Genomic DNA, 27,716 nt, shown 5'->3' on the forward strand with positions numbered 1-27,716 from the left:
CGGCGCATGCGCGGAGGGGCGGTCCCGGCCTGCCGGCCCCGCCTCCCCAGCCGAGCGGAGGCGGCGGCGTGATGGCGGCCGGTGGTGGCGTCATGTCGGTGGCGCTGCTCTGGCTTGTCGTGTCGCTGCTGCCCGATGGCGCCTGCTGCTCGGAGGCAGTTGGGGCGGTGGAGTCGCCGGGCGGCGCGGGCCCTGGGGAGCGGTTTAAGATTGAGGGCCGGGCCGTGGTGCCGGGAGTGAAGCCCCAGGACTGGATCGCGGGGGCTCGGGTGCTTGTGGACGGGGAGGAGCACGTCGGCTTCCTCAAGTGAGCGCGGGGCGGGGGCCGGCAGGGGCTTGGCGCCAGCGGGGAAGCGCGCGGTTACCTCCGCTTGCCCCGCCGGGCCGGGCTACCTCTTGTGGCCTAGCTCGGCCAGGTCGCGGGCGGGCCGTGGTCGCCTCTGGGTGTTGCCGGGCGGCACTGCCGCCGCTCTGGGGACCGCGCTCCCCTCGCGACTCCGCTGAGGTGGCCGGTCCCGTTGGGCCGCGGCGCCCCCCCAGCGGCCCCGGTGCTCCCGCCCGCGGGCGTTAACGGCGCTGCAGGGCCGGGGGTCCGCGGACGGCACTCGGAGCGCTCCCGCCGCCGCGTTTCTGGCACGTTTAACGTCCCTTTCCATAGTGCCGGTCAGAAGATGGCGGCCAGCCGTGGCAGAACCGAGCTGCTCGCTGCAAGTTGCCGTCGTTGTCCCATTTAGCTAAGCACAGCTGTGGCGATCAACGTCCCACTTCCGTTTTTAGTTTTTCTGATACACTTGTTCCTTACCTCGTCAGGCATTCAAAACGGCCGGTCCTGTAGTGGGAATCCGTAATGCTGTGGGTATTACTTTTGTTCTCGGTCTCCTACAGATATAACCAGATTCATGACTGAGGCTGTTGGCTTTTTAGGTATCAAAATATTAGAAAGAACTGAGTTTTCATTTTAAAACCTTTGCATTTAGTTCTGCAGTAAAGTGCTTTCTCTTAACTTTTGTAGGCCCAAATTCTGTCACTTTTTCATTTTAAGACCCTCTCATCAGTAAAAAGGTTATTCCATCTGGAGAAGGATGGGGAGGGGAGAGATAAATAGGACTAGATCAAAATAGTGTTTCCTCTGTCATTATTGCAGATGCACTTTGGGCCCTGTCCAGTGAGGAACCAGCACAGAACAGGGGCAGAAAGTTACATTTGTAGTTAGCGACTGCAAAAACAAATTGGCTTCTGGTTTTTGTACCAGCGGAAGAAGGCCTTTCAAGCAATAGGGTTTTGTTCCTTCAAGCAAGATGATGCAAATGCATTTGGAAGCCATAAAAGCATCACACTAGCTCATTCAGTCTCAGGTGATAGTGGTTATATTCAGATCAGCTAAGCGTCTAGAGATATTAAAACWTTGAAAAAGTCCATTGAAAAAGCACCTGATAAGTCAGTACAAGCAAGCTGACGGAGCCTTACATCTTACTTAGGAACTGATATAATAAATACCATGGAGCTGATGAGTTTCCAAATACTTGTTTAGAACTAGAGTTATATGAAATATGAGGAAACAGTCTCAGCTAAAAGCATACCTTGTTTATGACAGTGTAACCTATTTACAGAACTATATTGATTATGTACATCAAGCTATAGATATACAAAATTATATTAATACAACTTAAAGCCAAGAAATGAGTTAAGTATATTCATAGATGTTCCACTACTATAAGCATGGTACATTTTAGCAAAAATACTTTCTTTAATGGCTTTTCCCACTTGTAATCAGCAAAGTACTGTATAGCAGTAAATTTTTAATGAAAATTGTGTTTGAAGAAAGAATATTTTACTAATTCATTAAATAATACTCATTTTTCAGGCTCAGTAGAAAGATTCTTCAGCTGCAATGACAGGATTCAATAGATCATAATTGATATATCGGAAGTATACTTGTCACCATCTTCTGTCGCTATCTCTTGGACAAGTTTTCCTTATTTATTAAATGAATGCAGTGTCAGTTATCAAAAATAACTGCTCGACACAGCAAGGTTGCTTCTAAAGTAGTTTGAGCTATTCTCTAGAACAAATATTTTTATAAATCAGATTAGTTTCCCCATTGTAACCAAAATTAAACTTTTTTATAGTCTGAAAAAATGGCAATATTGGATACTCATATATGATTTGAGAATTGGCTTTTTCACATAAATAGCTTTGAAAAAAATTCAATTATAATTTTTCTAATGTCATATACATTAATATGATCAGTGTTTCATTTATGTTAGAAATAAAAATTAAAAGCAAATTTCTAGGGAAAAAATCCTTAAAGCAGTTGCAAAAAAAGATACTGTGAGCATTTTTGGGGGGTTCAAATTATCCCTCAAAATGTTAGAGAAACCCACATATATAGTACTGTTTAAATGATTCTTAGTTGTAGGAAGTTCCTTGACTGGTGCACATCTGTGAGGGAGAGAACTTTCATGAARGTCATGAGGACAAAATTTACTTTTAAGTGGGTTCTTTTGTTTATTTTCCCTAAATGAGCATGTTTTACTGCTTTTTTTCCGTATGAAGAGCTTTTTTTGGTCTTATTTACTCTAAGTCTTATTTGTAGAAGAGTCTTTCATATTAATTTTAGAAGTCTTTCATATAAATTTTCTTCCTGAAGCTTCTGGAAGAATGTAGGAGGAGGCCTACAAGCTTCTATACTTTAATTTGATTGCAACTGGTGCTGAATCTTTCAAGTATGCTTTCACTATTATTTTCACTGAATATTGAAGTTTTGTATTTTAAAATAAAGCAGTATGTTTAAAAAGCCCTTCTGTGTTTATGTTCAGAGCTCTTAGTTTTCTTATTGTTGTAATAGCATTGTAGAGCTTTCCAGCATGAACTAGTYCTAAAGGGAAGCAACTAAAAGCAAAAATCTTTATTTTGCAATAAGGGCATGAACCACAATTTTTGTACTTTGCAAGTCATCTTTAATATCGAGCCCCATTATGTAGGATCTCAAATTTTTTTTTTTAGTTCCAGCAGAAGTACTGAAGCGAAGTAAACGTCATTGTACCTATTTCAGAAAGAAAAGGGAAGGTGTGAGTCAACTCTGCCATCATTTGAATATATGAAATCTAACTATTTCAAATCTCACTTAGACTGCTGAATTATTTCTTCTGCAAGACAATAGCTTGAATGCATGAAGAAATCTTGAATGTAACTGGTAATTTCTGCTATTTTGTGGCACACAGTGATGATCTTAAGGGGCTTGATATTATGAGTGCTGAGTGAATTAAATTTTCCTTTGGTCATTGTTGTTATATTAAGATTTGTAATGCAAAATAATACTATTATAATTTCTTTAAAAAAAAAAAAACCTCTTGTGCATTGGAGCATATTAAAATGCAGTGAAACTTAATTTTTTGCAGGACAGATGGAAGTTTTGTGGTTCATGATATACCTTCTGGATCTTACGTAGTGGAAGTTATATCCCCTGCTCATAAATTTGAACCAGTTCGAGTTGACATAACTTCAAAAGGCAAAATGAGGTGAGCCTTCCCTGATTTTTTCTTCTTCATTGATCTATTAAGTGTGCCCGATTAATGTGGTATAATAGGTAACTTACAGTTACTGTAGATAAGATACTTCCATTTCAGACCATATGTTGCAGCTTCTTTTCATATTACTTCTAGGAACAAATTTCTTAAAATCCAAAGTCTGTTTGTTTTTTTTTTTTCCACTCTCGCATTTATGACCTAAAAATAGGAGGAAATGGATGAATTAAACAGGGTTATACAGTTTGTTTACTTTCATTAACTTCTCAAGCACTACCCTGAAATAAAATCTAGACCTGGATCAGTTGAACTGCTTTCTCTTTTGACATACCTTTTTTATTTTCTTTTTTCCTTGCATTTTTGATAAATGTTCAGTCATTACTTCGCATAATGAAGGGCCAAGCTTGTTCCTAAATTCTAAAATACTTCCATTATACCTCCATAAAATTCTCTTATTAGCAGATGCCAGTAGTTGCCAGCCTGCAGTACTTCTGCAGCATCATTAGCCTAGTTTTTGTATGCTATGGCCAGGTATGTTATCCCGGCAATGATATAACTATGTGTAACTGCACACTGTTCAGTAAGCAATACAGAGAAATGACGATCCTATTTAGTAAGGTGATATTAGTTTAAATAAACCTGTTTGTACCTACTTTTCTTTTTAGATGCACACATATATCTTAACTTCATCTTTGTTGTCTACAGTTTCTTAGGAAACATAGTTACATTGAAGATTTACATTTTACATTTAAAAATGACGGTGGTATTGTTTTGGGGGTCTTAAAAATTGAAACCTTAAACTGAAAACAGCATAAACAGTCTGTCTATAATAATAGCACTTTTTTTTGCTTGATTTTTTTTTCCAGACTTTATGAACTTAAGTTTATAATTTGTTAGGCAGTATCTCATTGGCAACTCTGATGTGCTTTTTGTAATAAAGAAGGAAGGAACTCAGTGATGAAATAGCCAAGATACTGTGTATGACCTCTTATTTAAAATTGCTTATTTAAAATGCAAAGTGATGCACTTAGGGAAAAGCCAATATCTACTTCACCCATAAATGTTACCTCTGAGTAAGCTGTATGCAGTTCAAAGTAAGCTATGTGGTTCAAAACTGTACCTAATCTTTAAATTGTATAGCTTTTCTTGCTTATTACCAGGGTGAGAAAAAACCTTTTGCAGAAGCTGCGTGCAAACAAATGGTTCTAACATTTCTGATCTGCTGTTCTATTTCCCATATTAAATTTTACGGTCTGCATAATAGCCTGGAAAAAAGGTAGAGTGAATGTTATTGGATCACATAAAGTGTGTTGGTGAGAGAGATTCGCTTCTGGAAAAGTGAAGCCTAACAGACATTTAACTGCCTAGTGGCTTATTTGTAGTTTATTATTAAAACTTTGTTTGGAATGATATTGAATAATCTTTATTTTTTGTTAGCGGGAAGATTGTAAATGATTTTTTTAATTACCTGCCTTTTGTTCATTAGAGCAAGGTATGTAAATTACATCAAAACTTCTGAAGTTGTCAGGCTGCCGTACCCACTTCAGATGAAATCTTCTGGACCTCCTTCATACTTTATAAAGAGAGAATCTTGGGGGTGGACAGATTTCCTCATGAACCCTATGGTAAGTATAAGCACCACACAAAGGTGAAAAGTATGCTAAGGATACAAACATAGTAGTTCTTCAGAATACTGAGAATAAAATAGTTGAGAAAAGACATGCACTGTTTGCAAATAACTGCTTGCATAATATCCTTGAGACAAGACAAATCTTTAGGTGATTTAAGGCTTATTTCGTTGCTGAAAAATTCTTATTGATGATTGCAGCAAATCAGCATAGTGATAATGCAACCCAGGTTTAAAATGTCATCCTCTCAACAAAAAGACTTTTCTGTCTTGTAAAAATGAGCAGGCATTGTAGCAGCTTCAAGCATAATCATATTTACAAATAACATGTATGGGCGTTCATAGTAGAATGCTACTGATTAATTTGATCAATTACTGATTGATCAAACTGCCCGTTGTTTGCACAATTAAAATAATTTGTCAGATGAAAATGTTTTTGGTTTAAATTTTTAATTAGATTATAAATGACCATATGTGTTAATGTGCAGAAAAAAAAATCATAAATGCAGTCTAGGCATCATTTAATTTTTTCCTACAGCTAATAGAATGCCTTAGCTTTCTAAGTCTAAATTTTTGTTTGTCTTTAAATAAGCCATCCTTGGAAAAAAATGCTCATTTTAATGTTTCCCCAGTTTTAAAATAGCAGTGCTAAGGTTCGTACCGTTCTGAATGTTTAACTCGCATGGATAAAGACATAGGCACTTGTTTTGTGAGGGTACTTGGTTTCTATGCTAAAATTTTTTTGATAAAACTGAGCCTTAGAATAGTATCTGAAAGGGATGAGAAAGAAACTTTTTCATTTCTTAGCAGTGCTCTAGGTCAGTGACAGGAGTTGTGTGGGGAAATAGACTTGCAGAATTGGTATGATTCCTGAGTAGTATCATGTTCTTATAGTAGTATTAAAAATCTTGAAAAAAATATTTTCAATGGTACCTGAATTGGTTTGAGGACTGTTCAAACACCAAAATTAAGGTCATCCCTAATCTAGTGCACTTTCTACTTTGCAGCATCCTTCCATAGCCTGAATTAACAATGATAAGTCTGTAGGGAAGATCCAAATTTTTGTTGATCCAAATGGGATTATTTTAGGTATCTTCAGTATTCTATACAGCTCACTAATTTCAGTAAAATGGGATAGTTGGAAAACACTGGCCTAGTTACTGTCACATAACTTTGATGGTTTTACTACCACCAGATGCTACCATGTTTAATGGGTTGTTGGGTTTTTTTTGCTTTTGGGGATATTTTTTACTCCTATCTAATACCACCATGGTGATGGCTAAGGAAATTACTCTTGTCTAAATCACTTAGATCTGGAAGTATTTTCATTCTTATTCAAAAAGTGGCAAATAGTGTTGGGAAATTAATATCCTTTTCAGAGTATCAGGAATCTGCTTCACTTTTCTAAATTTTATGTATCTTTAAGTATGAAAACCCAATCCTTTAGCATCCAGTGTGATTTCTGAACTTTCAAGCTAAGAATCCTTAGTTATGTTGTCAAGTCTGTAATGATTGGTAATGTTTACCATGTAGTTAACTACCACTGTGATATTTTTGATATATATATATATTTTTAAGTAACCTGGAACAACATAACTGTTCTAAGGAAATGAAGTTCACTTGTAATTTCAGCAGTATAAGTACAAATGGTGTTTACAGTTTCCTGGGATTTCTCTTTGACTATTTTTTTCTGGAGTAAAGCTGATAGAAATTAGGGAGTAATATTGTTCTGAGGCGACTGTTTCTTTCTTTTGCCCTGTTTATAAATAAAAGTTTTTCTCTGACCTCTTCTTGTACCTTTGATGACATGATGCTTGTTCTAGTAGTGTGGAGATCAATACATTGCAAGCTTGTAATCATAAGGGTTAAAGGAATTAACAAGTATTTACTTTAATGGGCCAACTTTCACATCCTTTATTTATAACTTAATTATTCCTTATCTGTTTTCTTTCCTAACAATTGGATTACTGAACCAGATTGCAGTAGTTCTAGAATCTGGCTATTTAGCTAAAAACTTAATGTCAGTATATCTAAAAATATTTTCAGCGATAACTAAGCTGAAGAAATATTTCCTGTTCTTTTCTTTATAGGTGATGATGATGGTTCTTCCATTACTGATATTTGTGCTATTGCCTAAAGTCGTCAACACCAGTGATCCTGACATGAGACGGGTAAGTAGGTTCAGCTGATGCCAACACGGTGAACGAGGATAATGTACTGAAAAGGTAGAGAAAAGTGATACAAGCCAAAACTGGACTTTTGGGGAAGTCCTAATGGTATTATTTATTCAGTTAGTACAGTGTTGCTGTTCTAGTAATGGATTCTAATGTTTCAGACCTGTGATTTTGTGCTTATGGCATAACACAGAATTAAATCATTTGGCTTTGTTTACTTTGTTTAAAGCTAACACTTTATTTTTAAAAATTACTTAATACATGCATCGAGTGTGTTACAAAGAATAGGATGTGCGGTCCATTAACCAAAAAAGCATAGTTTAAAAGTTTGTTAACTCCAGATGTTGCAGTAGTGTATATGATATGAAGTCTTAATGTAGTCATTAAACAATCTGATTTATTGTCCTTCCACCATGCAAAATGCCGAATAGCAGAAGGCTAGGACAAAGTGGAGATTCAAGGTGTTTGCTAAATCTTCTTCTCTTATTTTTAGAACTATTTCTTGTCTGTCTTGGGTGGCTTCTTTTTGGGGGTTTGATTCATTTAAATTCCTTTTTCTCTGAATGACCACTGTCTTCAGTAGTGCTTTATAGGTGTCTGAGCTTTTTTTTTATTTTATTATCAATACCTATAAAAAGCTTATCAGAGCTATGTAATGCCTCTTTTGGCTTCAATTCCTATGAAAACAGAATATGAAAATACACTAGGTAACTGTGAAATGTTCTTTAAACTAAGGTGAACTTTGGAAGTTGGATGTTAAAAAACAATTATTTCTTAGTATATTGACCCATCTGCCCCTGCATAAAGACAGGCTGCTCTCATGGTTTTGTTCTGATTAGCTAATTAATATGACTTGTTAAGGAGAAATTTTAAATGAAAGAATCTTGCCTGAATTTAAGTTATCTTTAAGGTAGTTTTAAAAGGTCAATTATAATGACATTCATGTCATCATGTCCATGTCATGTCGTGATGGCTATGTATTAAATTCTTAAGTATATATCCAAATTCAGTTTGCTTTTGAAGGGTCTGGAGCTTGTATTATATTTTTCAAGTTAGCTTTTTCTTTTCTTTAGGTAATCAGCACAGTACTTGTTTATATAGGAAGTTCATGATTTAGTAACTGTGCCTGTTGTAGAAATACTAAGTATAATGTAACAGTAACAAAAGGCTACCTTTCCAGCCTTTGTTTAAATTGTATCTTGAACATAGTTTAAGCTGTATCAGTATAAGACCATTGTGAATGGTAATTAGAAAAGCAAGATAACAGTACAACTTTAAATTGGGCATTAATATAAGTATTATCACGTTCTGGATGTGCTGTTGCTAATCTCTTCAAACAACTTCAAAAGTTTCTCTTAGACGTGGAGTAAATAGCACTAAATTGGTGAGTCAAACTTTGCAAACATAAAAGTATGCAAAATCCATGAGAATGCAGATCCGTAAATCTAAACAAAAGCTTAAATTTTAAAATGCAAGAAAGTAATACTGAAAATGACAAGTATTTTAATGGTGTTCCTTTTCTTTTATTAAATGATGATTTTTTTCTATTAGTTTGTTTGCCCTGTAAGGCTGCTTAAGACGTGGTTACTCTTCCATACACCAGTGCTTTTAGTTTCTGTTTTTTACGTTTCTGTGTGTAGTTGGGCATTTGGCTGTGGTTGCATAAAAAATATGTATAGCAATACATGCTTTGGAAGACTACTAACAGTAAAACAGTATTTGGGAAATTTTCACATCTTCCTGATACGATCTTTCAACTGAAGCCTCAGAAACAGCCTGCATTGTCGTGAGCTCTTTTTGAGGTTATCTAATTTTTGTGTGCAGGAAATGGAGCAGTCAATGAACATGCTGAATTCCAACCATGAGCTGCCAGATGTCTCTGAATTCATGACAAGACTTTTCTCTTCAAAATCTTCCAGCAAGTCTGGTAGTGGCAGCAGCAAAGCAGGGAAAAGTGGTGCTGGAAAAAGGAGGTAGTTATGTCTTCCTCCTAGACCTGAGTTTGCACAACTGTTTGTTATGTGGTATCATGTTTATTTGTCTTGAAAGATCAAAAAGCCACTACTGTAAACTTTAATCAGGCATGAAAATGGAATGCCACAACTCTTGTGTGTAGCTTTTTTAGTCTATTTAAGCAGTTTTGTACTTGACAGTAAGCAAAAGAGGACATGGCTTCAATACTGTATCTGTGTAAAGTCACTGATATACTGAATTAACTATATTGATCTGTAGAAAATGATATAAATTATATGATGTGCTAAACAGTAATGAATGTCTTAATGGTGAGACAATATATAAAGAAGTTCTTTCAAAGATAATGGGAATGGAGTTTGCTTTTAAAGATGGCTTTAATATTTTTTATATCTTCTCCCTGAGTTCTGAAATGAACAAATTCTTTCAAAATTGAGTCATGGGTTTACTGAGAAAGGAATTTGCTGTAGCAGCTTGTCATGTGTGTTATATATGGGATCATTTTATTTTATATTTTTTGCTGCCTATACACTTTAGTTCAAGAACTTTCCACTCCATTTTACTGCCCAATATTATTCTGATGTAGTTTCTGCCAAAAATTTTTAGGGCTAAAAAGGAAACCATCCTCCAGAATGTCTTTTAAGCTCTGTCAAGTTTAATATGAATCCAAGGTATCTGTATGACATGATGAATGTTTATCTTAAATCTTTCCATTCTAAATCACATGTATCATTTCTTCAGCACTTTTGGTTCATACTGGCTTTTTTGTGCTGTGATCTTATCGGTGATCTTATCAGTGGTGTGATTTAAGGCCAAATACAGGACACAAAATTATAAAAAATTTAAAAAAACTAAGTGCATAGCAAGGTAAATCCCACTCAGCTTTTAAAATTATGTTACAAAGAATATGGTAAACTCTACATATGCTAAGTCACTGGCAATACTTTGTTCTTGTTTTGACCATGCCTGTGTGTATCTTTCAAGCTACTCAGTAGTAAATTCAGAGGGAGTTAAAATACTGATTTTTTTTTTTCCACTAGAAGAACATTTGTAAATTAAAATGACAGCTGTACCTGCCAACCTCCATTAGCAACTGTCTGTAAATCATTTTTAGCATAAGGAATTATCTCATTCCAAAACAGACATTTGTCATGGTGTTCATGCTGTCCTTTTCCATTTTTGATTGCTAACTTCTTAAGTAACAGTATCCAAGCAATATGGGTAATGTTTCTCTGATTCCAAAAACGGTATATAACATTGATCTAAAACATACCTCAAGCAAAATCAACTCTGATGCGCATGTTTGTTCTGAGGTTTTTGAACACTTACATATTCTAAGACAATTTATAGTCTTTCTAGTTACAGCCTTGGAACATACTGTGAAACATAAAAGCCTGCAAAAGAATTGTTCATATAATGAAGTTAACTTTTAAGATATTGGATGAGCATTAGACCAACATTGTATTTTGGGCAAGCAGAGGTTTCAGTCTTTTCAAAGTAAACTTTAGGTTGTTGCGGTTTTTTTGTTAGGTGGGTTTTTGTTTTGCTTTGTATTTTAAATAAAAGATATCTGATAGAGACAAGAGGATATTCAAATATTCTTGCTAGAAGTATATACTGAAATGAGTGTTTAACCAAAGTTGTGTTGCCTATGTAAAAAGCTGGGATTTGATACTGCAAACCACCTCTTTTAACAGAACCTTACTGAAGAATTCATAGGAGAAACAGGGAGCAGTTCTTTGAAGACAGAGCAAATAGCTTTCTTATTGTGCTGTGTCCTAGGAAGTACAAGCCATGAGTTACTTTTCTTTAACAGTAAGTGGTATGACAATTAAGTTGTATTAGCTTCTTATTTTAATCACACTTTGTTCAATAATTAATCATATTGATAAATTTTTCCATGTTGTGAAGTTCAGAACAGCAATATGCCTGCCTTCTTTCATTGTGTCTGTTCGAGGTCTTGATCATCTTTAAGGGAGAATGGAGAATCCAGACGATGGAAAAGTGAAATTTTCTTGTTTAAAGTTAGAGTAAAAAAAATCAGCAGAAATTGTAGGGACCCTATAAAACTTTGGAAGGAGCGTATGGAATATTCAACACTTTCTTTTTTTTTCTGTGACTGATATACCAGCATTCAATCAATTTCTTTGCATGACAGAATCAGATGCAGTGTACCACTCCCCCTCTCTCCAAAAGAAAACTCCACGCACCTCCAAAAATCTGTTATCTGAACAACTCAAAATCCTGTTACCTAGCTAAAACTTACCTATTTCCTTAATCTTATATGCTCTTCCTCTCCTTTTGAGGCTCCTCTGTGATAAAGTGGTATGTAGAAGCCATACTCGTCTGCTGCTGAAACTAGTGCGAGTTACATTGGTACCAACTTTTTCTAATTCAGAGCTGGAATCTGTGTGTCAAGTAAGAGAACAGGTTCTAGCCAGAGTGCCTTGGTCATTTACAGTTCAGGCTACTGTAGCATGTTGCCATGGGCTATCATAAAAGCCACTTGGCAAAGTTTATTTGATAGCTGTTGTGCATCTGCCTGTAAAGCTTTCCTATTGTAATTGTTAGTAGTATAACACAAGGTTTTCTTTTTTTGGAAAGTAAACATATTTGCTATATTTTGGGTTTAATTTCTTGTCCTTATTTACTGATTTTTAGTAGTCTTTCTGCTGTGTCAGGGGTGACTTCTCACTCTGGTATCCCAGAAACCATAGCTGCCTCTAATCAGGCTACTTGGGATGACATATGACAGAAGATAAGTTGAAGCAGCTGATCCCTCAGAATGGAAGTTAAAGGTGTACAGAAACTGCTTGAACCGTAGTTCATTCTTACATTGTGATTTCACCCATAGGCAAGCTGATTTCCTTATTGCCAAAAGGAGGAAGACTTGCTCCCCCAACTTGGACTGCATAATCCTGCTGCCTCCTGCAAGCCAGCTCTGGCACTTGTCACACCTTGCCTTGCGTTGACTTAACAAGAGAAAATTTTCYATCTTTTTGCTGGAGTTTTGTTATGTTTTAGTGAGTTAAATGAGCTCACAGAAGGATCAAACAAGTGCCAGAGCCAGCAGAAGGTAAGCACCAGAGGCATGCAGTCAGAAGCAGGCACCCTCCTGTGTTTATGGCGGTGAGTCGGTCATTAAATCAGCTCACTGCCTCTTGAGGAATTGTAGCCTAAGAGCTCATTCAGCCATGTTCTGAAAGAGTGGGCAACTCTGAGTTTCTGACAGGCTGTGTAGAAGAGAAAGGAGACTTGCATCATGCTGAAGACTGTTTCAGGTGTCACTTATATAAATAAGATAGCCTGGGCACTCGCTATCAGAAGTGTTTTGAACAGTTTGAAATAATTTTTGTCAATGASTTCATCCACAATGTTTCTGTTCTTCAAACGTAGGGAAGAAATTTAATACTATTGTATAGATATTTAAACATTGAAAATATTTGTTGGCTCTCTTTGTTTTTTATGAAATGGGGATGATAATAGTTCTGCAAATGGGTGTGTATATCTGCTGAAATTGACTCCTCTCCTTTCAAGGAGAAAGGCCAGTTTGTGGTTAAAATTTGTATTTATGAAGAGGACTTAAAACTCCAGAATCAAGTGTTTTGGGTCATGATGCAACTGCCAAGCTTTGAGTAAATTGTTTAAGATTTCTGTTTCAATTTCATGTGGATGAAGTATGAGTAGCTTGTCTTAAGTATTGTAAAGATGAATTTAGTAATGAATATCAGGTACTCAAATAGTACAGCTATGGGCTTACTGAAGAAAATCCATTAAGTAATTTGGTTAAAGAGCATCTTTATTAAGCATTTATATGTAGATCTTTATACATATTTTTTAAATCAGCCCTTTGAGTAACCACAGGTCAAGATTTCCAAAGCACCTAGGCAATTTAAATGCATATTCTTTGCCAGTTTAGTGGGAAGTGTACCAAATTGCTAAGATCCATTTAAATGTCTCCACCTGGGTGTTAATGGCTCTATAATTGCATAAAGATTGCATGTGGTCAGCAGCTGATAAAAACTGTGGTTGTCTCGGATGATGTCCAGTGGTTCCTATATTGATTGGAAGGCAAACAAGAAGGTAAAGGATTTTCTTAATGGTATACCCTGGTGTAATGGAGAGCTCTTGGAAATAATTTTTAGAACTATAAAAATGCAATGCTTAAATTTAAGCAAACTATTTTTAATGAGGAAGCAGCCTCCAGCAAAACTGTAGGGAGAAAAACTAGTGAAAATACAGGAGATAAAATGCTGTCCATCTTTAGGGACTTCTGCTTTTTCACACTGTTTTAATGTGTGATTACTGTCCTTTGTATTTGGAAATCTGTCAGTGTAAATTACAATCCTGTCTGAAAATTGTTAACCAAGTAATACTGGCAATTATTCTGTGAAAATTAGCAGAGGGCTGTTGGGTTGTTTTGATGGGTTTGATTTTTTTATTATTTTTATTTTACAGAGCATTTTATAGTTGGTTTCTCTTTCTTTTGTATAATGGATTGTTTTAGTTGTTTGGTTGCTTTCTTACAGTAATGGAGGAGAGAAAAATATTTCAAAAATGAGTAAGTGTGGTTGTAAAACCATATAAATATGCTGGGTACAGTCAGGGCTACTTGCAATACTGAAATTATTTTTCTTTTTTTTAATTGACTAGATTTGAAGTTGATGTTCCTTTTTTTTTTTTTTGTTTACAAATCCTATGTAATTAATGAATCATGAAATATGCACCCATCCACTCCTAAGAGCATGTATACATAATTTATAAAATACTTCTACGATGGTAAAATCTTACTTTTTCAGAAAGTTAATTAATAATTTCAGTTTAAATATATTTGCTAAAGTAACTATACTTTCACTTAGAGCATCAAACCAAATCAGGTTCTGATCTGACAAAATTTAATGTCATAATTTCAGAGCTTGTGATTCTACAGCAAGTGTATTTTAAGGAAGTCCACAAGTCAGAAAAGTTTGGGAGGTTTATTCTGATTCAGTCTAATCTGTAATAAGGGAGGAGATTTAAATTGCACACAAACTGAAAGAGAAAAAGGATTGTTTTACAGATTGATAGAAGGACTGGAGTTCACTATTTTTACAGGATAACAGCAATAGCAGTATTTTAAGGTACTAGAAGGATTTCACTTTTGAATATTTAAGACATCATGTTTGACCTTAATCTTGCTGCTGTTGATAGTTTGTAGATAGCAAATTTGTATTCCCATGGTATTTTGTTTCATTTGAAACTTTGTTCTCTTAGGAAAATGACCAGTGTGAAATACAAATAATAATAATAAATCCTCAGTGGTAGTACCTGTTTTTCATCCTAATGTGTCCGGGTGGCCTGCCAAGGACATTTATTATGACTATTCTATTGGTTAAAGAACCGAAGGAGAATACAGATTTAGAAGTGGTTATACCTACAGTTGACAGCTAAGGAATATGTAAAGAACTTTGAACTTCAATCAGTGGAAAAGGAGATTTACTGTAGAAAGTATGTTGGAAGATGGAAAAAGTACATATGCACATTTTGGAAAGACATAAGAAACTCTTGTGCATAAAGAGGCAATAGGACATTAAGAAGATCACGCTTGATATTTTTAAATGTGGTCTGTATCTCCATAGGCTAGTTACTTTACAGGTAACTCTGACACTCTGTTCTGTGTGGAACAAACCCTCTGCATGCACTAGTCTCCAAAACAGATCGAGTATAGAGACTGCTTCCCAGGAATGGTTTCCGGCCCATGCTAACTTCCCAGCCATATACAGGAACTTCTGGGGATGGAGGGAGAGGAGTGCTGTTTGACATATTCAAAAGTATGTCAGAGATTATTTCACAAACCTAATACTATGAATGAGCAGATTCCTGTGTCCAGGAAAATTGGTAGTGTTTCATTTATAAAATTGATATATAAAATTCATTTATAAAATACTTGAAGTCATAGAGTGTTGGAAGCAGAAAAATTTGGAGAACGGCCCCTAAGATAATGTAAGGACATGAGAAGACTGGAGGAATTTAAGGGGTTACTGTCATGGCAGATTTGACTCGTATATTAAGATTTACAGAAATAATTTATAACTTTGTCCGTAGTGCAAGCATATACGGACAAGTGATGGGAACAATGCAAAGGAGGAAGTTTGGCCACTTCACGACTTGCATATGGCCATATGTCAGAACTGTAGTCCCTGCTTTTAGGTGAGTACAGACTTCTCCACTCAAGTGGGTGAAGAGAAGGCAGTGACCCCATGACACCTTGTAGCTGGATGAAGAATAAGATTGCTATTACCATTCAAGAGATGTGACTCATCAGTCTGTTTTCCTCAGTTCACTTAGCAAAAATTGGGTGGCTATTTAGCTCTCCCCTAAATAGCATAGTCTATTGCTGTGTTTGYGATCCATCTTCACACTGCTATTAGTGCAAGCTTCATTCTGTGTGACAGTCTGCAAACGGACTAATCAAATACAAAACATATTAGCATGCTTTAAGTGCCAAAAAGCAAGCAGTATCAATTGTGAAAAAAGTAGAATTTCAAAATTCTTATTGCTTTAATCATTTCAGGGTCTGTAAAGACAGACCCTTAGATCTTAAAGAGTATTTTGAACTTGTTACTATGTATAAAATCTGATGATTCTGATCATAAAAATAATACAACATTCTGGAAAGTTTTATTCACAGAAATTGTCTTTAGAAATAGTATCTAGTTTTACTCTATTTTCAGGTTAAGCTAGTGCAGATTTGTTGAGGTCACAAGTAAATACAGGTTATTGTTTTTTTCCCCAATTTCTGTTGTTCCAGAATCCATAAAGGATTAGAAGTCCTCTGTCATCTTGAATACTTAGGATTTTTCAGGAAAAAACTGCCTTCTTTTAAAACTATAATGTTATTGCTTTAAATTATGCTGGCAGTGACCCTTGTGCAATGCTTTGTTTCCAATAAGATCATGAGGATGCAATGACAATATAATTTTCTGTGCAACTGGAATTTAGCTAGTTAGCTTTTTTTATTGATGCTGCACAAAAACAGATTACAGTTGAGCTCATTTTTATTAGGTGTTTGGTTCTGCATGGCTGACAGGAATAAAAATTAAAGACTGTCATTCAGTCAAGGGCAAATGATAGTGAATGTGCAACAGAAAGAAAACCTTTCATGGCATTTTTTGACTAAAACAGGACTTTGAACTGATTCTTTAAAGCTGAATAGTGTGATCTATGAATACAAACATCAAAAAGTAATATAAAAGGTAATGAAACTCATTTGAAAACAGGCAGAAAAAGTAAGACTTTAAAGGAATATTTTCAGTTGAAAATATGTTCTCCTCAGAAGCTCTCTGGATTCTTTTAAGGGTGTTTTTGCTCTCCACTACACACAGGAGTAGCATTTCCTTGTGAGTTTGGGAGGGGAGAATGTCACCCATGCTCATAGGTTCATCTGCAGAGCAGAAGATCACTGTTTACTGAGCAGATGCAAAGAGAATCCTGTTAAACACTCAGAAAAATACTTCCCATTTCTGGGATTAGAATAGAATTAGACTGGGGAGTCTTCTGTGAACATTGCTACTAATTTTGGGGGAGCAGGGAGGAGTATTTCTTTTCCTACCAATTTGTTTTCTCAACAGTCCTAAAATGTTTTCTGAACAATCCTAAAATTATTTCAGCTTGGTTGGTGGCAAATGTATGAGCTGCCTTAATAAAGACCTAATTTTTTTAAGATGGTAGTGAAAAACCCTGAAGGGAAGGAATATCTAAAGAAGTTGCAGATGAGGATTAAGCCTCCTAATGGGATTGTATTCTTGCAGTGGTAAATATATATCATCTCTTACAAAGAGGAGGAACTCAGATGAGAGGAGGAGCAGTTGCTGAAAGGCTTATAGCAGAATAAGTGCAGCATGAATCATCATAGTTATCAAAAGTGTTCAGAAAACTGGATGATAGTATTCTTACCGGGTGTGTGACTAAAGGATCCAGATGTTCCTTTCATGAAAATAATATTCCTATCTGTAGCTTTGTAAGGGTTCCCAAGATATGAATCTATAGACAGTTAGCATGGACTCTTTGAGAAACCTCCTCTTGTAATCCTGTGATGGCTTTTGCATTTGAATTGTAATGTTGATACTCCCTCCTTTTTTTTTCTTACTGTTTTTCTACACATGGTATTTGCACAGAGATTTTTTTCATTTGTATTTGCCCTTCGTTCTCCCAAAGATTACAGGGGGCTTGTTGAAATTGCTCTAGCAAATTCTGTTCAGCTGTGGTAGCAGAAATAATTATATACATCACTTGTGCTTTCAAGTGTTTCAGTGGTAGCAACCAATTATTTTTATCACCAGGTAGCCTGCTAATGGTGGAGAGGTCATTTGTCCTGCAGAAATCTGACCAGATTACAGTGCTTTCTTTGTAATGTGTTTGAGGCTGATTTTATCATAGTTTTTTTTTTGAAACCATTTAAGTGTACTGTGAGAAGAGTATGAGAAAGATTGTACAGAAATAGCCACAATTCACTGAAAATACTATAGTTTAAAAAAATACATTAGTTATATGTTTTCCTTTGAAAAGAATTGAAGAAAATGTCCAGAGGGCCTGGATAGCTACTTACAAAAAATGTCAACTTAAGGCCCATATACCTAGCACTGAAATTCATCTGCTGCTTTCAGCCCACCTTTGTTAGCATCACACAGGAAAGAAATACAACTAAAGAGTTCTGCCTCTTTCAATCTTAAATCTGTATTACAAAAACTCTGCACACTGTCCTCCATACATTATAGCTGTTTATGCACTTTTCTTTTCTTTCTTTTTTCTGTATGATGGAATAAATTTACCCTTTGGAACTCATTAAGTGCCCTTATAGCTTTGCAGTACTTTGCTAGCCTTTTTTAACCTTTTGTATGTTGTTTGTACTTTGTCAGCCTTTTTTTTTTAAAAACAGATAAACTTGTGCTTTCACAAATGTGCTCCTTATAGGAAACAATTACTGTTTTAAAGACTAATTTCTGGCTTGATTTAAGCACTGTTTTTTTTTTTTTACTTTAAATGGTGCTTACATTGCCTACTTTTTCTTCATGTATTTTTAATACTTTACATATACTTTGCATTTGCATACTTTTACTGCCTAATAATTCTTTTATGTTTCAAGTTAGGGATTTGAAAAAACAGATATTTCTGCAATAATAGGATGTTTTACTGAGAATATTAAAACAGTTTATCAATGGAAGTCCAAAGCATGAAATGGACTCTGCTGTTTTTCCTATAGTTTTGTTCTTGTAAATTCGTAGAGTAACTGCTTGATTTTCTTCATTCTTATGAGTACTTGTTTTCATCCTAAGGTATAAACTAAGACTGTTTTTTAGCAGAACTTATTTGCTTCAGTTAGCTCCTTTATGAACAAACCATAGACCAAAACTACCAGTGCAGCCAGGGTATATAAATATATGTGGAAAAAATAAATAAGCACATCTGAGGATCTTACTCTGCTATGCAATGTTACTTTTGAAAGAGAGTTTAGTTTTCTTTCTCCAGCCAATAAAATCTGTATTAGTCTTAGCTGTTGAACAGAGCATTATGACTATCTGCTTGAGGTTTGCAGCTATTAGATCATGAGAAACTCCTAGCCTACATTGTAGAAATGTACTATTCATTCATATGTATATGGTCTTTGTATAGCTGCAGCCCTTTCAGATTGTCTGCTCTGACTGTCATCTATGACACAGGTGTGCCATAACTTGGAAATGCTTAAAATACGGTAGTCAGGAAAGGACTACTCTGACCCAGTCACTAAGCTAACCAAACTGAAGTGAGGATAAATCAATGAGAGCTTAAACCATAGCCCTGAGATCTGTGTATGCATTTTGGTGAATTTCTAAAATATATAGGTTAATTTTCAGGATCAGTGTGTTATGTATTAAAGGTTATTTATTCTATATAGGTTCTTAGAACACATTAGCACCACAGTTCCTCAATATCTTTCAGTAGTCATTGAGCAATCTGACTGCTACTTGTGACATGATAGTTCTCTCAACCTGTCTTCCGGGGGGAATTGTGGGCAGTGAAGTCTCTCTTTTTAGTAGGTGCTCTTCCGCTCCCACCCTATGCATTCCTGTGTATTATTCACATTGTGGTCCATTTTTCATTAAACTACAGGGTCAAGAAACTAAATCATGGGGTTGGGGTGGGAGATGGTGAGATTTGTGATAATCATCAGTTCCAGGAGAGAGTGATTCCACCATCACCTGCACAGACACCCTTTAGCATGACAGGAAACCAAGCTCAACACACACACACACACACACACGTACGTGTGTGTGTACATATGTGCATGTGTGTATATATAGCATTAAGTGTGTATATAAATATATAGTATACATATACTCTTTTTTTCTGGGCTCATCATCAAACTGAGAATTTCATTTGTTTATTTAAAGCCTGTCTTACCTCCTGAAACAGTCTTTTAATGATCTTTCCAAGCATTTCTTGTGATGGTATATTTCTCTGTATGAAAAACTCTTCCTTTTTCATGGTTTTCTTAGCAATGATACTTCAGTTGTGAGATTGCTAGAGAGCAATAGAAATTACAGAATTTATCTTTGAAACTGAGATTGTTGCCATGACAATGCTCCCAGCTGCTTCTTGTCCCAGATGATAAAATCATTTTTAGATTCCTGTATTACAACTCTAGGCTACAGTGTTTAAACTGAACATTACAGTTAATTGATTCAAATCAAATTGAAGATTAGCAAATCATTTGCTTAAAATCTTGGACTCTTTAGCAATTCAGCTGAAAGTGTTAGTTGAATAAAATATTTGTGCTGGTACTTGCCAAATAACTAATTGCTTTTGCTATTTGTTTTTGATCAATTTCTCTAAATACTTGAGGTAAAATTGGTGCATTGACATGGAAAAGATTTTTTATCTTACTCAGTTTACTAAATGTCTTTTTGTAGTAGAAAAGAGCCAGAACAAAAGCTGACTGATGCACAGAGCTGTAGTGTTTAAAATATGACTCTGAGTCTGAATCATATTTTGCAATATGCCAAATCTGAATCAAACCTGAAATTCTAGGTACTTTAAGATTTATTATGTCTGAAGTCCAGACAGTTGATTATGGAATCATAGAAATGATGATTGCAAGGGACTTTTGGAGGTCTCTAATTCAACCTCACTCTGAGCAGGATTATCACCAACTGATCAGTCATGGCTTTGTCTAGCCAGTCTTTAAAACCTTCCACAATCCCTCTGGGAAACCCATTCCAGTGCTGCACTGCTCTCCTGGTGAACAAGCTTTCCCTAATGTCCGATGTGAACCTCCCAAGTCACAGTCTGTAACCAATGCATTGTGTTATCGTTAGGTTATGTGATTAATCACAGTAAACACAAAGGCCTGGTGAGTATCAGATGAACAGTGACAGGTCGAAGAACCCTAGTTAACCTAATCAGTGAAAATCAGAGTACAGAGAATTGGCTGCTCCTAAGACTATCAAAGGAGAGTGATTACACCATTGTCCCTGGTGTGAAACCCACTAAGATGCATCAACCAAAGAAACTCCCCAGAACTCCTTGCCAGACTAATGTATTGCCTACAGAGGTACAGGACTTGCTATGGGGTGCAGGGGGAAGAGCATTTTGGAATTGTTTAAAGCTTATTATGGGATGCTTTTAAGGGGATTCGGGCATATGTGGAACTTACTATGGGACCTTTAGAGGAAGGACCAAAGGCAGGGAAAGGGAGGAATCAAGGTGTAGCAGGGAGGAACAAGCATGAGAAAATAGAGGGAAAAGGGGATATAGGGTTGAGCTATAAAGAGGTGGTTGGTCAGTACACTTTTTTGAGTCCTGTGGTTGGTCGAAGCAGTCTGTCTTAAATTCTCACTAAAACCTACTTCTATCTATCTTGTGTGTGGGTGCCCTCTCTTTTCTAAGTGGGTATATGTGTGAACACTAGCAAACTTTAAACTGGACCAGCTGGTGAGTATTATAAGAGGAGTGAGTACTAGCAGCTGGAGGGGTACTGCAAACCTCCAGGACTCACATCCAGGTGCTAGCAGCTAGGAGACCAGGGTATCTGGAGCCGGCTATTGGATAGACTGTGTGTCTAAGGCCAGCTACTGGAGTGATTCATAATTGTGTGTGTATGTATATATATGTATGTAAATATATATGTTTGTATAGATTTCACCAGCAAGCTTCAATCCTGATCAGCTGGAGAGGAGGAACAGGATCAGGCTGTCCATGCTGTTCATGTTTGTGTGAACCCTATGTATATTTATAAGGGTGCTGGTAAAATCACTGTATTCTATTTATGTTGATCTGTGTGTCTGTCCCCATGTGTGTGTATATATCATGTGTATGTATGTCCTACAGGGGATATGTGTTCAACCTCGCCTTTGCCTGGACCTGGGAACACGAAGCCATAGCAGCCTCTAATCCATCAGGCTACTGGATTCAGCAACCTCTAACAGTTATATCATCTCCACTACCAAAAAGAGTTTGGCTTTGCTGTCTTTGCAACTCCCCTTTAAGTAGTTGTAGCCTACTATTAGGTCATTTCTTAGCACCCTCGTTCTCATAGGTTGTATGCTGTTGCCCCTGGACAATCTTGGTTCCTTCACTGCTTCCTCTCCAATTTCCCACTATTCCTCTTGAACTGGAGGGCCCAAAACTGGAAAGAGCGTTCCAAGTGTGGCCTTGCTATTCCAGGGAGGGATAATAACTTCCCTCAATCAGCTGGCCCTTCTTCTGCTATTGTCACCTGGTATATGGTGTGCCATATTCATGATGAGAGCACACTGTTGGTTCACAGTCACCTTGGCACTGAGTGCAACTCCCAGGTATTCCCTGCAGTGCTACTATTCAAACAGTCATTTATCAGCCTGATGCTGTTCTTGCGCTTACATCACTCCGGGTATGGAACTTTGCACTTCATGAAGTTTCTGTTGGCCAAGTCTCAAGTTTCTCAAGGTCCCTCTAGATTGAAATTTTACAATTTGCTATGTCAGCTACACCTCTCCGTCTTTTCCCACTAAATTTAGTATATTCACAGATTTGCTTAGGCTGTGCCCCATCACATCATCTACTGCGTTTATGAAGATACTGAACAGCATGGGCTCCAGTGTCACCCCCTTAGTCACGACACTTGTTAACTAGCGTGACTTGTTCATTACTAGAGAAGAATTCTGTCCCTCGTGTAGCAAAAGATGTAGGTTCATAGAAATCACTGGGGACTAGAAGAGTTTTCACTGCATCATTTAGTCTGTCCACACCTGCTTTCGGACAGAAGTTTGTCTAGATCATCCTTGTCAAATGTTTGTCTAACCTTAAAAGTTCCAGAGCAAAGGGATTTTTTTCTGTGTTAAAAGCCTTATTAACGTCAAACTACATCATACTTAATACTCATCCCTTATCCAACAGGATAGTTACCCCATCAAACAAAAATTTGAGTCATTTTGTGTGTTTTTTTTTTTTTCTTGACAAGTCCACACTCAATGCTTTTCATCACTTTATCATCCCCTATTTTTTTCAGTTATTTTCTTATTTTTATGAGTATTGAAATGTAGCTTACTGATGTTTTAATCTTTTTAGTTTCTCCCCTTTTAAAAAATAGGTCCCTAGTTTGCCCCACTGAAGTTCTCTGGGACCTCCATTAGCTCCTGAAAGCAGTTGTTAAGGTTCGGAGAGCACTTCTAGTTCTAACATTACTTGAGGAGTGTTATTAGGCCTTGCCAGCTTGAAAACACCTAACTTATTCAGTATTTTTTAAGCTGTTTTTCACCTAGTCTGGCTTCCATTCCTACTCCATCATTAAAATAAATTTTAGTAAGCATCTGATCACTATTTGTAAAATTTGCAACAAAAGAAGCATTGAATCTGTGCCATTTGCACTTGTCCCTCATTAATAATGGATTTTTGATTTTGACTTTTTTTTATTTCCAATGCATTTACAGAATATTTCCATCTGTTTTTTTATGACCCTTGCTAGTTGTAACTCTTTTCATCTTTATCTCTAATTTTATCCATGTCTGCTTGTGGTATTCCTATATACTCACCCTTAGGAATTTGTCTTTCTATTCCACTTGCTTGCACAACTCTATTCTGATTTTCAAACTATTAAAGAACTCTTGAGCCAGACCTTCTGAGCTCTTACTGTAGTTCCTGTCTTTTTTTCATGAGGAATAGTTTGCCATTTCACTGTCCTTACAGTATCTTTCATTAACTGCCAGCCCCCTTAAAGCCTTTCTCTCTCAGAGTGTCTTCCTAAGAGAGAATAGCAATAGCAATAGGTTTCTTAATCTTTTTGGTATGTTTTTTTGAAATATGTTGTCCTTATTCAGCTGCACACTCTTTTCCTTTCCTAAGAATCATGAATTCCACCATGTTAGGATGGGCATTACCTAAACTGCATTCCACACAAATATTCTCCAACAGTTCTTGCTTGCAACAATCATATCTTTGCCACCTTTAGAATAAAAAACGTCATCTGAAAGACCTGTGTCCTATCATATTCTTTTCCAAAAGCTGAGTAACTGACAGTTTTCATTAAAGCTAGTCTTATCTGTCAGATGATTTTTAACCCAATGGTTATTTTCCATTGTCTTCTATGATGATGGATTTGGATGTACTCTTCAATTTAGGTCCTACTTCCGTGTTTTTGTTGAAAGTGAAGCTTTTTAACTTGATGTAAGTTTCTGCTCCTTAAGAATTTAGTCCAGGGTCGAACAGGTAGGCATAAAGAATATATGTTTTTAGTTTTTACTTCAGATTTTGGATATCTTCATAAAGAAATCTTAAGAAATGTTTCTTAACATTTGAGAAGTTGAATGTTTCTAAGAGTAAAGCTTGTTTTGTTTTGTTTTACATTCAGTGAAAAATAGATATCTAGGTTCATTTCACAAGTAATGGTTTACCTCACAAATAATGAATGTGTATAAAGAGATTTAGAACCTGCATTAAAAAATCATTCACACACGGTGTGTTTCAGCAGTTTGTAACTGCTTTCTGTTTTGCCAGACAAAACACACTCTTTACATGCATTGCCAGGCCAGAAGTTCAAGGACAAGTGAAAATTGTTATGAAGAAACTTTTTTTTTTTGTTACTGTTTAGCCAAGATTGCAAAGCAATTCAAAGTCACTGCAGAAGTATTTCTGTGGCCTGCTTTTTTTTTTTCAAAGTAGTCACTTGTGTTGTGCACCTATGAAACATTTTGCATAAGAGATACTCAGTGAGACCTTTTTTATATATCTGATTTGCATTGTTAGAACAGTATGTCTGTTGCCTTGAGCTTCTTGATATGCTTAAAGGATCCTTGCATGCAAATTAGCAATTTTACATGTCTCTGGACAACAATATTAAGCTATAAATCACCCATTGTAGTTTTCAGGGCTGGGAAATTATTCTCAAAATACTAGATCAAGAGCAGAGAGAAATATGTAATGATTTTAGTTGTTTTTCAAAGTTTTTGTCTATAGAAATAACTGTCTTTCTGAGCATGAGTGAATGATTGCTGTTGCCCTTTCTTCTCTCGTCTAATTAGAAGCTTCCCACTTCACTGCTGCTCTGCTAGCTCAAATGAAACTGTGGAAATCAACAAAGCGAAGCAAACAGCAAGAAAGCAAAGAAAAATGGGAAGATGGGAGAGGAGATACACAGTGACGGAAGATGTAGTAATCAAAAGCACAAAACTGAGATGTACCCCAATTTATATTTGAGTGAAATAATACCTATCAATAAACACCACTACAGTCAATGGTGTTTTGGGGGGATGTCTGAAGTGAACAGAGCGGGAAGGTACCATCTCTTGCCCTTTTTTGGAGTTCTGTTTCGGCAAGATCTGAATCTATTCAGCACACTTTTATTATTTAATAAGCTACAGCACAGTATTTTCATATCCTATCCCAGGATTATAAAGTTTAGTACTAATCAGAAGTTAGCTATGTTAAACATACAGATTTTGGGAATTCCCTCAACTGCAAAATACTAAAAGCTGAGAGAATATGTGGCCCTATTCTTACGCTCTTCCCTATAACTCTGATACTGACCACTGYCAGAGAAGAGATACTTTTCTGACTCCCTGTGGCTATTCTCACTGAAGTGTTGCTCATGCTTAAAAAAATGAAATGTCATTGAGTTTTAAATATTAGAAGCAAATCTTCCCTAAACTATGTTTACTTGTTTAGTTGCATATGAAATATAAATCCTCACATCCGAGTTGCACTTTCACTGAGGATGAATTATTGAAAACCAGAAATTCTGGATAATACAAATCTTCAAGTAGAGCTTGCACAGGACTTTAATTGTGGCTTTTTTCAGAGAGGGGATGTGGTCAAACTGGGTTGCAGGCAGGATCAAGAAGTACAAAGTAAGTGTTGTGTGATCTCAGAAAAGGGTAAATGCTATATTAGACATCATCTGAAAGACATCCAAATAGACAATACAACTTTCAGGTACAAGGATATACACCAACAATTAATTCTTGCTATTCGTTACAGATTTTACCTTAATGAATATATCTCTTGTTAATTCAAATAAATGGAGATAGAAAGCTAGTGGCCAGTCTGTTTGGCATTTTTCTTTTTATAGTTCTGAGACACTGTTTCAGGTCCATTCACATTAAAGCAAGAAGTAACAACATAGTTTAGGATTGGTTTGTTCCTAATACTTAAAAATCAAGTTGTCTTTATGTAATTTTAAATGTGACTAGCAATGTAACATACATCTAGTTAATTCACCTGTATAAAATGACATAGTAAATTTGAGCATCTGCCTATAATAAATAATGTAAGTAATTTTCTGAACTAAAACTTCTTCATGGTTYTCCATCACTGTGTCTATTTATTAATCAGGGAAATTTAATTTAGTTATAGTGTTATTTTATATGTAAGAACTTTGTACTTTTTAGTTCATGTATGTTTTCTTACAAGTGTAACATGTCAGAGCAAAGTCCACCAGTCTAAGCACACAGTGTGAAATAGTGAAGATGCACTTTTGCTGCCCTTCTACATTTCAGGTGGTGTGTTGGAGCTGATTTATTCACCTGGACTTCAGTAGCAGGCAAAGTACAGCTCTAGACAGTGAGCTCATTCATTTGTGCACGTGTGTTCTTTGCCAAGCTTCACTTGCAAGGAGAGGTAAGGTGCCTGCCTAGTGCTGTTTTCCTCAGTTGCTTTCTTAATAATTTATAATATTGAGTTAGCTTCTAGAATTAAGTGGATCTTTAAATCTTTTCAGTGCTTACTGTAAATATGAGGGGAGAGAAAAGACTGATTCACTCAAAAATGCAGAAAGAAAAAAAGAGCTAAAAAGAAACTCCTGGATCCAAGCACAGATTTCCCTGAAGCTTAGTGATGCTTGTGGCTTAGTTTTTTATTTTAAATCCTTTTTAATAATAACAATAATAATAACAAAATAGAAGCTTTCAGGGAAAGGGATGCATGACAGTGGGATATGCAAGCACAGCAGAACTTCAGTGTTTTAAGGGAAACCCTGTGCTGAATTTTAGAGAAGGTAATTTTCCAGTTCATTAAGGCATTAATATCAATTTACCAGCTTTGGATATATTAGCAAATTGTATGTTAATTAGAATTATTAAGGAATAGCTTTAAATAGAGTAGAAAAGTCTATGTTTTGGTTTTATATGTTTGGAATAAAAATTAATTCTCAGATCTGAATTTTATTGCCATGATTTATATTGGACATTTTAAGAAAAATATGCTTAATAATTTTTCACTTTGGAAAACTGTTCTCTGAATCTGCTACTAAGTCCCAAGACTTATAAGGAATGTGGCTCTGTTGCAATGTAAACCACCGTGGAGATTGGTAGTGGCCTACGGAGACTGTGCTGACACTGGCAGGAAATGAGCTCTGACCAAAGAACTGCTTGCTTGATCTATTTTCTGCCTTCGTCAGAGCCGCTGCATGGAGCTCAGTTATTAAAAATAAAAACAAAAAAAGGGGGGGAAGAAAAAGAGTTTGAGTAGTTTCTGTCTAAGTAAATGTATCCCTTGAGAGTATGGGAAACATTTGTTGTCCTGATTCAGTTAAAGCTGCCATTGATATAAAAATTCCTCTTCAGTCAATCCAGAATTTGCCTAAATGATGACCTCAGGATTTAATCTAGTAGTAGCCTAAGACTTCTTGCTGTGTTGGATGAAGGATTATTAGCCATGTAACCCAAAAAGGAGGACAAAATGGGGCTCAAAATTCTTTTGATTATATGTATTGAATCCCTGTGCATTTTGATGAGGCTGAAGAAAAGGTTTTTTACTTTGTTTATTGAGCTGGTTTTCTTTTCCTGGCTTCAAACATTGACCTATTATTTAAAACTACAGATGAAAATTCATACAAACCATAGTCCAGATGTGCTGAAGTGAGTTCTTCAGTGCATGGAAATGCACCTAGTACTCAGAAAGCCATGTTGTTGAGTACTGTTTGGACTACAG

General features: G+C 36.3%; 1 protein-coding gene across 3 annotated transcripts; it reads left to right on the top strand.

Moving 5' to 3' along the window:
- Positions 1–21: 21 nt before the first annotated feature.
- On the top strand, positions 22–27,691 carry EMC7 (ER membrane protein complex subunit 7). 3 transcript variants are annotated; one of them, XR_003255236.1, is made up of 7 exons: positions 22–307; positions 3,402–3,521; positions 5,014–5,152; positions 7,245–7,325; positions 9,153–9,301; positions 26,285–26,405; positions 27,606–27,691. XR_003255236.1 is itself a non-coding variant. In XM_026076065.1 (5 exons), exons 1-5 carry the CDS (start codon positions 72–74, stop codon positions 9,303–9,305), a joined length of 729 nt encoding a protein of 242 aa, XP_025931850.1. In that variant the 5' UTR covers positions 54–71; the 3' UTR covers positions 9,306–11,920. The 3 variants fall into 3 exon arrangements, 1 of the variants encoding a protein (XP_025931850.1); XR_003255237.1 differs by lacking the exons at positions 22–307; positions 27,606–27,691 and adding exons at positions 3,082–3,189; positions 24,812–25,065 and having other exon boundaries at positions 26,285–26,371; XM_026076065.1 differs by lacking the exons at positions 26,285–26,405; positions 27,606–27,691 and having other exon boundaries at positions 54–307; positions 9,153–11,920.
- The last annotated feature ends 25 nt before the right edge of the window (positions 27,692–27,716 follow it).

This window comes from Apteryx rowi, unplaced genomic scaffold, assembly GCF_003343035.1.
Source record: "Apteryx rowi isolate R43461 unplaced genomic scaffold, aptRow1 scaffold_424, whole genome shotgun sequence".
Lineage (NCBI taxonomy): Eukaryota > Metazoa > Chordata > Aves > Apterygiformes > Apterygidae > Apteryx > Apteryx rowi.